Source organism: Impatiens glandulifera, chromosome 2 (assembly GCF_907164915.1).
Source record: "Impatiens glandulifera chromosome 2, dImpGla2.1, whole genome shotgun sequence".
NCBI lineage: Eukaryota > Viridiplantae > Streptophyta > Magnoliopsida > Ericales > Balsaminaceae > Impatiens > Impatiens glandulifera.
This window is the reverse complement of record NC_061863.1, coordinates 33917901-33930873: the sequence shown is the minus strand read 5'-3', so window position 1 is coordinate 33930873 and position 12973 is coordinate 33917901. Positions and strand designations below refer to the sequence as shown.

Sequence of the window (12973 nt, the reverse complement as noted above, 5' to 3'; positions counted from 1 at the left end):
AACAAAATTGGACTGAGAAGTTTTGTAGAGAACTCTCTCAACTTTCCAAAACATCAAAAACTAATCCAATATTGACTACATATCAACGTATAATTCTATGAGTTAAAGAACTACTAATGCATCAAAATTCTTCCTCTAGTACTAAAGGTTAGTGGTTGACTTAATTTAATATAGAGTAATGATAGGGAACGCAATATAATATTTAATAAAATAAATAATTAAAATAAATAATAAAAAAATGAATTTGATTTTCGGTTTAGTTTTAGAGTTGAAACTCAACTCGAAATCAAATCGAAAACCGTATTTGAATTCAAATCTATTTAAAATTATATTTGAAAACTGAAAATAAAATTGGAATTCTTTCGTATATTCAATTTAGACTAAATTACAAAATGTTGAACAAAGTTTCTATACATAAATTTCGTCAAAATTCTAACTACATCATTGTCATTTAAATTTGTATAATACACATCTTCAAATTTACATTAACTAGAATTCAAATATTAATCTTCAAATTTACATTAACTAGAATTCAAATATTAATCTGCGAACGTGAAATATAAATACTGTAACCATTATATCATTTGTGATGATCAATTTATAATTTATAATTTATAATTTATATATATATATATATATATATATATATATATATATATATATATATATATATATATATATATATATATATATATATATATATATATATATATAAAACTTTTGACCATAGAATTAACCAATGATTAGAAGTTATCCATATTATTTACACTGACATGGAAATTATAAACAAATGGGAGAATTTCACCTTCTATCACTAAAAACAAATTAAATACACTGTTAGAATGTTAAATGATGTATTATCTATATATAAAACAAAGTTTAGTTCATAAAAAAATATCCTCTAACATTACCTAAAAAAACTTACAAATAATTAATAAAAAAAATTAAGTTAAATAAACACAATGGCATAAGTTTATAAAAAAAAAAATTGTTAAATTTAAAATATATTTTTTTATTAAAATAGGTAGTTGCATTTATTATACTATCTATTTATTCTACAAAAATTGGATAATGTGTTTATAAAATTTTTACATTTTAAAATAATATTATGTTTATTATAATCACTTAGTCAAATATTAAAAAAATAATAATTAAATGTCCTTTTGGTTAATTTTGTAGAAATTTAATTAATTATCATTCATCTTTCTTTAGATATTTTATAATCAAATAATGATATAAGATAGATTTTTGTACTTTTATAAATCTAATAAAACCTAATTTATAGTATAAAGAAAATGAATCCAAAAATAAGCCTATATGGAAAAGCTTATGTTACTTAACAGGCCTAGGCATCAATCACTTTATAATAAAATCCGATATTAGAGTAGTTGAGAAAGTGAATTTGTTCAACAATAAACGAAGTTCAGTAGTGTACCAAATACCAAAGTCAAAAACAGTTCAAACATAAACTATATCAAGAATTTTGCATACCATCCATTCATCATCTACGCCGCTGGCTGCTTACAAAACAACCCAAATCCTGCATAAACAAGAAAAAAAAGATTCCCAACACAGCTGTCTTTTTTTAATAGGTTCATCCCCTTGGTGAATCGCGGTTTTCATCATCCTCATAAACAGGTGGGCTTTTATCATTTCTAGCCATAGGGCTATGACTTCGGCTATGCCCATTCTCTTCATATGGACTTGGGCTCCTTTCCCCTCTTGGACTTAGACTTGGGCTCTTTCGGCCTACTGGACTTGGGCTTCTGCTGTGATCTCCCGACCCATTTTCCTTCTCAAGGCGGTCCTTCCTCCTCATAGGTGATTGGCTTCTTCTTCCTTCAGGTGTTGGACTACGTTTCCTTCCACCGTTGGATGGTGGTGATGGCGATGATGCCTTGCTCCTCTTCGGAGGAGAAGGACTCCTGCTATAACTCCGGCTCCTTGATCTTCTTCTCTCCATCTTCTTATCAACACTTCGCTCTCTCTTTGGAGCTGGTGATCTGGATCGGCTGGAAATCATTTTCATGAAAAACTATTATTAATTTAAGGACCCAAGATTAGGTAATATCCATTTGAAAACTCTTTCTGCTTCTCAGTATTGATCCACAAAAGTGTTTACAAATGAACACAATTATATAGACAGGCACCTGTAGCTACGGCTTCTGCTTAAACTTGGGCTTCGGTTTCTCCCACGTCGAGGAGGGGATCGGGAATAACTCCTCCCACGCCTGCACCACCATAATATATTTTGCGGGAAATTAATTATCAAGTTATGAAAGAAAGAAAATAAAAGGACGTTTATAGAAGAAGTAACAACTTTAGTTTCTTGGGACTGTTTTTGCAATTTCTTTCAACATGGCCACGATCCCCACAGCGGTAACACTTGTTCTTCCAATCCCCAGCCTTGCAGTCTCGAGCCCAGTGCCCATCAAGACCACAATTAAAGCAGCGCCCAGTACCTGGTTGAGGACCCCTGCCCAAATCACGAGATCCCCCGCCTGAACTACGTGGTCCCTGTATGGTGTCCAGCCAAATCATTTTTATATAAAAGCAACAAAAAAATGGCACACATTAGAAATCACATTTGAAGTAACCCGATTTTTTTACACCAGAGTTTTTCCCCTGAAGGAGGCTAGCACATCAATCAAGGTGTTTTTCAGTGGGAATCAAATTTAAGACCTCAATATCTTATTTCAAGACTCTGACCCACTCGAGCTACCTTGGGTGGGTTAAGTGAGATTTCTTAATGTATCAAACATGTTAAATACCTAGTTAAGTTGGGGTCTAAGAATGACACATAATGAAAAAATGTATGGAATGTTCATAACTATTGGAAAATTTATGCTACCAACAAAGATGGTAAGCCATATAAAAGAAAAGAATTGCTAACATGGGGTTAAGAACAGAAAGCATACCCCCTTAGCAATTTCAACAATGATGCGACTTCCATCTATATCCCGACCATTTAAACCATATACTGCATCATCCGCATCCCGAGGATCACTAAATTCCTGTTTCATGGACAGCAACAGATACGGAAATCATCAGCCTACGACTTCTTGCCTTTACACAGAAAAATTACAAGCCAATACACCAACCACACTAAAAATAAAAAATAAATGACAAGGATAATTAGGAGAGAGATACATACAATAAAGGCATAGTCATACTTCATATCCACGTCGCGTACTCTGCATAATTGGGTACCATAAACAGTAAGGACATCGTGACATATATATAGAAGGGGTGATACTTTTCCCCTTCAATGATGAACTAAAAACAGCTTCATAATTTTCCAGTTCCATTATTCAAAAGAAAAACACTCAACAACACTATACAAAGAATCACAAGATCCTTTAACACTCAGCAAGAGTATACACCAATTCCACCAAGGACAACCTCTCATCACAGACTTCCAGGTACATAAACACATAACCCTTCAGAAAGATGATATAGTGAAGATTATAGACATTCATGTAATGAACAGTAAATGGGAACAGCTAAGAAAAAAATAGGAAAATATTTATCCTTCCTAGAGACAAGAAGATATTTACAATTGCAAAACCATTCTCTAGTACTCTAGTTACACAGATTTGGACCTCTAGCTCCCACAAGCACAAAAAAATTTGAAAGAAGCTCAAATGAAAGGAAATAAAACCAACAAACAAGAATGATAAACTAGAGAACTGTCAGGAAACCAACAACTAAGACTACCAAATAACTAAAAACAACTCTTCCAACTGGTATCAAGCTCTGACGCAGGTTTATTATTACCTTCCATATCTGTTGAAAATATCCTCCAAATCGCGGGACCTTGTTCGTGATGACAAGCGGCCAACATAAACACGTGTTGCACCATAGTGGTCATCATATCTAGGCATCTTCTCTGAAACCATCGCATGTTAAAATATAAGAAAATGTGAATAGATTGAGAACACCATACTAAGGAGTAAGTTCCATTAAACTAGTAATTGTGTAAATCATTACATTTAAAATATATGCTATATAATTAAAGCTAGGTTCTAAAAGATAGATGAAAAGACACTTAATCCAACTCGAAAACATGCGGTTCTTCCATAAGAAATGGTGGGGAATTAGAAATTTCTTAAGTATTCATCAGAACTACTCTAATTTAATCAATAATGGGACTAAATGTATTGACAATTATAAATTATTGTAGAACCCTAAGAAAGATACGAGTCTAGGAGGGGAGGAACATAAAAGAATCTAAAGTAGCTGTAAACTGTTACAACCAAGAAGGTCTTCTTGAGAGGTTACACAAACTAGTCATGTGAGATATACAGAAAAATATGGATTCTGGTGTCCTAAAAAAACAAATATGAGATATGCAAGTGCAATTTAAGAGAAACATATAATAGTGAACAAAAAAAACAAGAATTTATCATCAATGCACTATCATGAAGGGCATGCTTTCCCTCAAAACGGCCTTGGAAAAATGTTTCGAACAATCTCGAGCTTTCTAGCTCTTCTTATCTAGACGATTATACAGAGTAATGTATAGACACCACACCATTCGCTGCTATGAGCGTGTTGATTGTTATACATACAATAGATCCGAAAAAAGAAGATGAAAACCAGATGTGTACAAAGAAGTTCACAATAGTCGAGAAGAAGGTGAAAATCGCCTTTGAATTAACACGCCGCTTACCGGAGGACGGCGATGGAGAAAGGAAGAGAAGAGAAGAGAAAGAGGCGTACCTGAAGGTGGAGGGGAAATGTTGTAATAGAAGGAACCCTAACTTTTCGCTACTTCATAATCCCACGATGATATACTTTTTTAGAGCTTGTATAAATAGATTTTTTATTTATTTTATTTAGTAAATATTCAAATTTATATTTTCAAAAAAGTTTTGAAAGTATCCAATTATTTCGTTCAAAATTTCAAATATTTGAGATTTTTAATTTTTATAATATTTTATATTGTGCTTTTATTTTAAAGTCTTATATGATCATTTAAAAACTTTTTATTTTATCTAAAAACATATAAGGTTTATATAAATATTAAAAATATTTTAAAACTGATGTTATTTTATTAGTATTACATATAAAAGTTAAATTATAAATTTTAAGAAAAGTTACTTAGAATTGAAAGAGAGTTATTATTTATTTAAAATTAATTAATTTTATAAAATATAATTTTTTTATAATGTCATTTACTTATTAGTTTTTTTTTATTAATTTTATATTTAATTATTTAAAATTTTAAAATAAGTAATGTATAAAATTTTTAATTATATATATATAAATAATAATAATAATATATAAACTAATATTCTTTAAAGCTAAACTATTATAAATTTAAATTAATTTTCAATTTACTAGATTACATTTAGATAACAATTTTAAGTAAACTTTTTAAAAAAAAACAAATTATAACTTTGTATTGTTTTATACTATTTTCCAAATTTATATTTATTTTAATTATTTTATTAAATTTAAATTTATCAAGAAAAATAGTATAAAGTTTCTCTTTCGGAATATGATTAATCACCGCGAATAAAATATACCATCCTTTGAGATTTAGAATCCATGACATCGAACTTTGAAATATGACTAAACTTAAATTTTAAATTTTTATTTCTATACAATAAATCATCTAATTAAAAATTAGATGGATAATAATGAATTAAGACGTATTTGGAGTCATGAGATGAAGACAAATATTCTAGATCTTGAAAATTATTCTTTAGACCTAATTTCCATTTCTTTTTGTCATTTCTATTCAAGTTTACACATTTGATTTCTTTTATCTCTTATCTATTGTGATTTCATATTATGAAAACGAAAATGGTGATAACTTTAAAACACAAATATTATTTTTTCAAAAATATTCTCTAAATCTTATTTCTCTTGGATCTCATTTTTAATATTTGTTCTTAAGACAAAAATCAATTGCAATTTTAAGTTCATATAGGGCCATAATATGAGACTTTTTCTTTTTATTCTTGTTGTTTATACTGAAAGATTTAAGGACACAAAGAGAAGTCTGTCATATAACTTCCTCTCTTTTTTTTTCCTTCTACACCCAATATATATTATTGAAAATCAAGTTACAGAAAAACAAGATGATGAAATACACAAATATTGTAGTAGTACCCATGTACAAAGATCATGTACAAATGAAACAAGCTTATGAATAGAAGAAAAGCAAGAGTAACAAATTAAAGAGCTAGAATTTTTTTTTGAATGATTGCAAGACTGCTTTTAATTCAGCTCATCATGCATAAATGATATCCTATAAGTGAGTCAATGATAATAACATAGTTGATGTCCTCTGAATTTTGAGAACATGTTTTAAAATGGAAGCAAAAAGAACACAAACTGTCCATCCAAACTGTTAAAGACCAAATTCCAGTTATGTAATCAATCCTAATTTAACATAAAACCAAGGGTTGAACCCAAAATCTGATAAACAGTTACCAAAAGTTTATGCAGCTTCCTCGATGATTATCTCTCCAGGAGTGATACAGTATACACGGGATCCTAGATGTTCAACTTCTAGACCAGCATTCTTGCAGCCATGGAAAAACAAAGATTCATCCTCTTTCCCTATTCTCCTACGCCAACTCATCAGAAACACAGGCCTTAGCTGTTGTGTATCTATTAGAATGATACAGGAATAAGCAATATCTCAGTTTTCACTAGTATTAAATAAATTTAATCTTAAAAAATTTGCTCGAAAATTACCCATATCGTTTTCACTGCTCCTAGAGCTTTCTTTATTGCCTTTGATCTTGTAACAGTTGAGGAGAAATGAGAGAGTCTTAATAAGGTTGTCATACTGTTTTACATCTACAAGAAGCAGCAAGAAGAGGGATTAACACCCCACAAAACAAAATGATCAAAGTTCATTTTGTTTCCTAAAGATGCACCAAAAACTTGTTTTACTTCCTCAATTTGTTCACTTGTACTTTTAAAAGTGATTCAAATTACTTCCCACGACCAGTTCTTAATTAACTATGATAAGTTATTAAATCTTCTCTACACAATTTGTGCAGCTCCTTAATTTCAATACTTAGCTTAAAAAAAACACAAAGGGAAGTAATCTGAGCCATTTTTAAAAGTTTAGAAAGCAAAATCAAAACAGATGCAAGTTGAGGGCGCAAAACGAACTTTTAATGCAAGTTCAGTCAGAAAAACCAGCTTCCTACCAAAAAAATGGAATGTAAGTAAAGAATTTAATAGCAATTTGAGACTAGGCACTGACATAATAGGATGTCGCTAGCAATAACAAGGTCCCAGTCTGGGTCACTACAAGGAAAAGGATCTCCCCATGAATCTATAACCATAACAAAAAACTGTCAGAGAAATTAGGTTTCTTTGTAATTTTCTGAAACACCTATTAATTAGAAAATGATGATTAAGGGGAATGATACTAACGCTTAATGTGAGGAAGGACTGGAACAACTCCATTAACCCTGCAATTATGAGCTATATTGTCTTCAATTTCCTGATCATCATAATCTGAAGTTGTAATGTTTAGTATCTGAAACGATTTCTGCAGGAATATAGCTAATGCTCCAGTTCCACTGCCATAATAAGAAAACCAACATTAAAAATTGAGGTTTTCTAACAAAGGACACAAGTGACATAACATCTCGGCCTCGTTTGATCTGGGGTTATTTGAATAACCAACACATTATTTCTAAATAATCTTGTTTGGTGTAAGAAGTGAGTTATTTGGATAAATTGACCAAAATATCCTTATTATTGTCATGTCGTTTACTGAATATATAAGAAAAAAGTTCCAAATGGATCTATTGAAATGCATTGCTTTTTTCTACTCAAAAATTTCTGCAATGAAGTCTTAGATTTTCTTTTACATGTTTTTCTTTTTCTTTTTTGTGATGAGCTGACTAGCCAGGTTCAAACAATGAACTAATATAAATTAAACAAAAAAATTTACTACTTTCTTATAGGCAAATGATAAAGACTTCTAGATTATAGAGAAATGACACGCCTTCCCAACTCAATGATTCGACGTCCTTCAACCCATGACTTGTTCTGAACTAGCCATTCAGCAAAATTAAGAGACCCCGGCCAAAGTAAATTAGCATTCAGCTGGTGAAATGAAAACTCCCGAATGAGCAACTCCTGCAGATTAGGCAAAGCATACAAAGATGTGTGAAGAAAAAAATTGCATATGTCTCTATGAACAAGCACAAAATCGTAGAAACCATCCCCTGCGGGAAAACTAGTGTCAACTAAGCTTATGCACAACAAACATAATCATTAAGCTCTAGCTGAATTATATGGGATGAAAGAAACAAAAGAACATTAGAAAAAAGCTTTGAGTGAGGATTAAAGATCTGTTCTTCCTTAAAGGGAGGGAATCATTAAGCTCTCCCCCTGAATTATATGGGATGAAAGAAACAAAAAAGCTATCTCACTTTCACCCCCCACAAGCACACACACACAAACCGCAATTTTGCATAACAAAGAAAAGAAATCAAAATTATACACAATCTGATAGATTTAATGTGTAGCTTGCCTAATCTGGGAACAATCCGCCAATTTGCTAACGAACACAATGAGAGATTTCACATACCATTCCAGGAAAATGGTGCCGCCTCTCCTCGAAACTCTGATGAACATCCTCTTCTTCTTCTGTGAAACTAAAGTATGAGATTAAATGCACACACTTACTCAAATTATGAACAAGCTTGAGCGAGAGAGAGAGAGTACCAGAGGAACTTCCGTCGCTACAGGCAAATAGTGATGATGGCGAAAACAGTGCAGTATCCATTAATACCTTGCTCTGGAAACAAGATTGAAGCTTTGCTTGACTCAAGCAAACCCTTCAAACTGAAATTAGTCCGGAAATCTGTATTTACTACTCTTGAACTTATGTGAAGTATTCAAATATACCCTAATACCCTCAAACTTTGAAATAAATTTATTTGCATTTTTTTTAAAAACACTATTTATTTTATTAGAAAGTTAACACATTCATGTTTATTTTAAATTAAGACACTCTTACAAATAAGTTGATTGGATACTTATTTATTAATGAAAATTTTTAAAGTACATTATTTGTTTTTGTTTAAGATAAATTCTAAATTACCGATTCCTCCTAGATAGATCATGCTTTATTTGATTAAGTATTGACACTAAGAATTGCGTGACCGAAATGAATAAAAAAAATTATTCTTATTTTTAAAATAAATATAATAAATATGTATTGAATTTTGATTGAGTTAAGCACAGAAATAAAATAATTCTTGTTGATTTAGAATGAAATATTAATACATGGACTAAGTCGGTAGCTATATATTAGTAACAAAGTCTTAGTTTCTTTAGAAAATATTGAATTTTATTAGTAATTTATTGACTAAAAAGTTATTAGTGATCAATTTACTAAACAATTTAGATAGTTCTTATTTTATAAGATAAAAAATTTAAATGATTTACTGTTGTTTTGTTTAGTTTGTTTTTTATTAAGATATATAAATTAACTAAAATTATGTTTTTTTTCAAATCCATTTATTTGAAATAGATGAAAACTTAAAATTAAGGGTCATCGCGATCCCAATTTACATTAATTTAAAGTGATTTTAATAAAATCAAACACAATAATCTTTTAAACATTCTCTTATATTCCAATATTTTACTTCTCAAGTACTATTACAAATATTAAAAGATAATAGACACACATAGTACTTACATTATTACATTATATAAATTAAAAAAAAATGGATTAAGTATTAACCCGCAAATTTACTTAACCACAAGACGCAAAACTTGTCACCTGACGGGCTGAACCAGGACCTTAGAGTTAGTATCCTCGTCTTATTGCCGCGATGCTAAAATAGGGAATTACATTATGCAAATTCCTAATTGTAAAATCTATAAGAAAGACACATAACACAATTATTCAAATGGATAATCTAATAAAAATTGTATATACGATTAAAAACCAAAAACAAATACAAATGGTATTCAAGTTATACAACTACACTTTCACTTTGGGCAGAAAGATTGAATTCTGAGCAATCTAAAATAGTTCTACAAGTAGTTCTTAGATTCTCAACCCTACTTTTTAACCAAACCGGCAAGCTCACCCTTATCATGCATTGATGTCAAGATATCACACCCGCCAACCAATTCTCCATTCACAAAAATCTGAGGAAACGTAGGCCAATTACTATAACTCTTAAGAGTCTCCCTCAACCCATTGTTACATTCTTCATCGAGCACATCAACACTCTCATAGTCAATCCCTTCGGTTTCTAGAATCCCAACAACTTTTTGAGAGAATCCACAAAGAGGGGCACTTCTTGATCCTTTAATGAAGGCTACCACTTTGTTCTCTTTAACTAGCCGATCTATGAGTTGTTCTAATGGGACTGTTAGTTTCACGTGTTTGCCAGGTGTAAGTTTCAGATCGGCCTTTTTCTTTGGTTGTTGACGGACCCATGTGTTGTTTCCTGATTGGTTACCTGGAGGAACATTTCCTGTGGCTGCAATGTGTTCTTCCATCCATGATCTCCATGCTTGAGTTAGAGCTGTTTTGTCAGGATCTGAGACCACTCCCACCTGTGAATAGCAGGGATGCTTTGTTATAAGGTTTTGTCAGGTTTTGTTATGTTTGTCGCTAATTTGGGTCGTGATACAAACACTTATCAGAGTGTGATTACAAAATAATCTATATACCAAATTATACATAAACAATTACACTAAAATTTGGATAATGATCTATAAAATAATTTGTATATCAAATCAAACAACAAAAATCATTCTGTAACTTGAATCATGATCTAAAAAATAATCTGAATTATGATAAAATAATACTGGTTTCTAAACAAAAAGTAAAACCAAAAGCAACAAATTTGATCCATATTTATTCATACATTTTATGTTTTCATTCGTATTACAATAACAACTATGTATAGATCCATGTCTTATTATTCAATCATCCAATTCATTCGATAGAAAACAATTATTTTGTTTAATCTATTAATGGTATACACGCTTTTGTTGCTTCTTCCAGTAGCTGGTTTAGCCACTAGCACTAGCAGATACTCTCTTGGTATCAAAACTATAAATCCTGCATATTTTATTGAATGGAGTTGCAAAAAGAATTGCATCAATCGAGCTTTCGATTGTGAGGAGAATAATTAATTTGACTTCAAAGTCTGAATTTGTTGTCTCGACATTTTAGTTGGCGACTTTAGATGTCAGAGTTTGTCTATAACTCTATATGACAAAATCCAAAATGTTTGAAGAAATTGTTTATCTACATTCCAAATGAATTGGGCATCTAAGAGCCAATACACATTGCGGTGAGCAGGAGCAGCCCAACCTTCCATAATACCTGACTGACAAATATCTCATCCACCACATATAGAGTCTTGATAGAGTATAAAACGATCTACTAGGACCCAATATAGGGTTGTATATCCCAAACCAATCTGATCCATGATCACACCTAGTTTGTACTCAAACTTGGTTGCATTCAAAATATATTAAAGCTTGAACGAATATTTGTGCAGATATAAATTAACTAGAAATAAATATTAGAAATTTGATCGAGTATAAAACTTTGTTTGGATGAACGAATAAATATGTGCAGATATTAGTTAGCATGTGGAATGTGAAATCGTTATTGTACATAGTCGGATATAAAAAATGACAAACTATGATACATTTGATCTGGCTAATATAAGGTATTGATAGAGTGTAAATCGGTCTATTAAGACCGGATAACTGAACCAACCTTATCTATTACCCCTTAATACACATGGAGCTTTTTTTAGCCTGAAAACAATCCACCCTTAATACTCAATCTAAACATTGATGTTTGAAGATTCTTATGTCAAAGACTCAAAGCTAAATTGCAGGCACAAGGACTATCTGTTCAATCATCACTTGTTTTCTCCCCTAGATTTCAATTCCCTTTTTGTATTCTCATTTGCATTTGAACACAATTTGGGATACTTTAAGCTTCTAGGAACTTGGAATCTCATATATTGAGCATAAACACAAAAGTAGGCACATACTTATACTAAACAAAACCAAAATCTTCCTATAACTGAGGTCGCTAAAACAACGATTTTGAGATCAATTCAATCATATTGAAGTCCTATATGGATAGGAGGTTGATTATTCAATAAGCTCACTAGTAATGAAGCCAACTTCTACTTAAGTTCCATGGCAAGGTTACTTAACCTATTTCTCTTTTGCAAATTGGAAAGAGCTAAATTATCAAATGAAAACTGACGAATCTGATGATTTGGAAAAAGAAAAAGTCGTTGAATTCTAGAGGGAAGGCATTACCTTGACAGATGAACATAGCTCCGGAAGCGATTTGAGGTGATTAGAAACGCTGGCCGCAATATTCCTCGATATGCCTACGAACTGTAAATCTCCGTTGCGGTCAAAAACCCCGTAAACACCTGATTCTGATGGGAAAACCCCGGCGATTCCATCGGGATCAGGTGAGACAGAAACTAGATCAGCTTCGGAGAGTTTTTTGACAGCTGAAACAATGAACCTTGGAGAGCAAAGCCTAGCGGGGTTTCTCGAACGGACAGAGATAGAATAAAAACTTTGAGAGATTTTCTGGCGAGAGTGGAGACATATATTGGGAGAATTTCGGCGAGAGAGGGATGGGAAAGAGTAGGTTATGCATGTAGCAGGCGATGATAAGTTAATCGTCGCCATTGTTGAGCAGAGAGAGATTTGCAAGCCTCACTTCTTTGTCACAGATTTGTCATAGGAGTGTTTCTTAATTTTATTTATAATTTAATTTAATATATTAAAGATTTATTTAAAATAAAATTATTTGATAACACATATTTATAATTATTTATTTTTATAAACGTATAAAAATAAGTTAAAAATAATAAATTAAAATATCAAACTTTTTAAAAATGAAAAAAAATTAATCGCACCACTCTAATAAAATTCACCAAAACTAAAATTGAATAAAACTATTAGAATAACATTG

The 12973-nt window shown here is 31.2% G+C and overlaps 3 protein-coding genes across 5 annotated transcripts; all 3 read right to left on the bottom strand.

Annotated features, from left to right (window-relative positions):
- Positions 1–1330: 1330 nt before the first annotated feature.
- LOC124928017 (serine/arginine-rich splicing factor RS2Z33-like) lies at positions 1331–4801 on the bottom strand. Its single transcript, XM_047468539.1, has 7 exons — positions 4723–4801; positions 3778–3889; positions 3155–3194; positions 2919–3014; positions 2321–2517; positions 2151–2231; positions 1331–2012 (listed from the first exon to the last, which is right to left on the bottom strand). The coding sequence occupies exons 2-7, from the start codon at positions 3882–3884 to the stop codon at positions 1595–1597; spliced, it is 939 nt and encodes a 312-aa protein (XP_047324495.1). The 5' UTR covers positions 3885–3889; positions 4723–4801; the 3' UTR covers positions 1331–1594.
- A 1471-nt stretch (positions 4802–6272) lies between these two features.
- Positions 6273–8837, bottom strand: LOC124926783 (EEF1A lysine methyltransferase 3). Of its 3 annotated transcripts, none has more exons than XM_047467079.1 (7): positions 8710–8837; positions 8573–8628; positions 7985–8118; positions 7405–7553; positions 7232–7303; positions 6712–6816; positions 6273–6624 (listed from the first exon to the last, which is right to left on the bottom strand). In XM_047467079.1, exons 1-7 carry the CDS (start codon positions 8768–8770, stop codon positions 6452–6454), a joined length of 750 nt encoding a protein of 249 aa, XP_047323035.1. In that variant the 5' UTR covers positions 8771–8837; the 3' UTR covers positions 6273–6451. The 3 variants fall into 3 exon arrangements, with proteins under 3 accessions (XP_047323035.1, XP_047323034.1, XP_047323036.1); XM_047467078.1 differs by having other exon boundaries at positions 8573–8631; positions 8710–8812; XM_047467080.1 differs by lacking the exon at positions 7232–7303 and having other exon boundaries at positions 8573–8631; positions 8710–8821.
- Positions 8838–9912: 1075 nt separating this feature from the next.
- On the bottom strand, positions 9913–12742 carry LOC124926645 (bifunctional monothiol glutaredoxin-S16, chloroplastic). Its single transcript, XM_047466915.1, has 2 exons — positions 12301–12742; positions 9913–10560 (listed from the first exon to the last, which is right to left on the bottom strand). Exons 1-2 carry the CDS (start codon positions 12685–12687, stop codon positions 10057–10059), a joined length of 891 nt encoding a protein of 296 aa, XP_047322871.1. The 5' UTR covers positions 12688–12742; the 3' UTR covers positions 9913–10056.
- Positions 12743–12973: the final 231 nt, after the last annotated feature.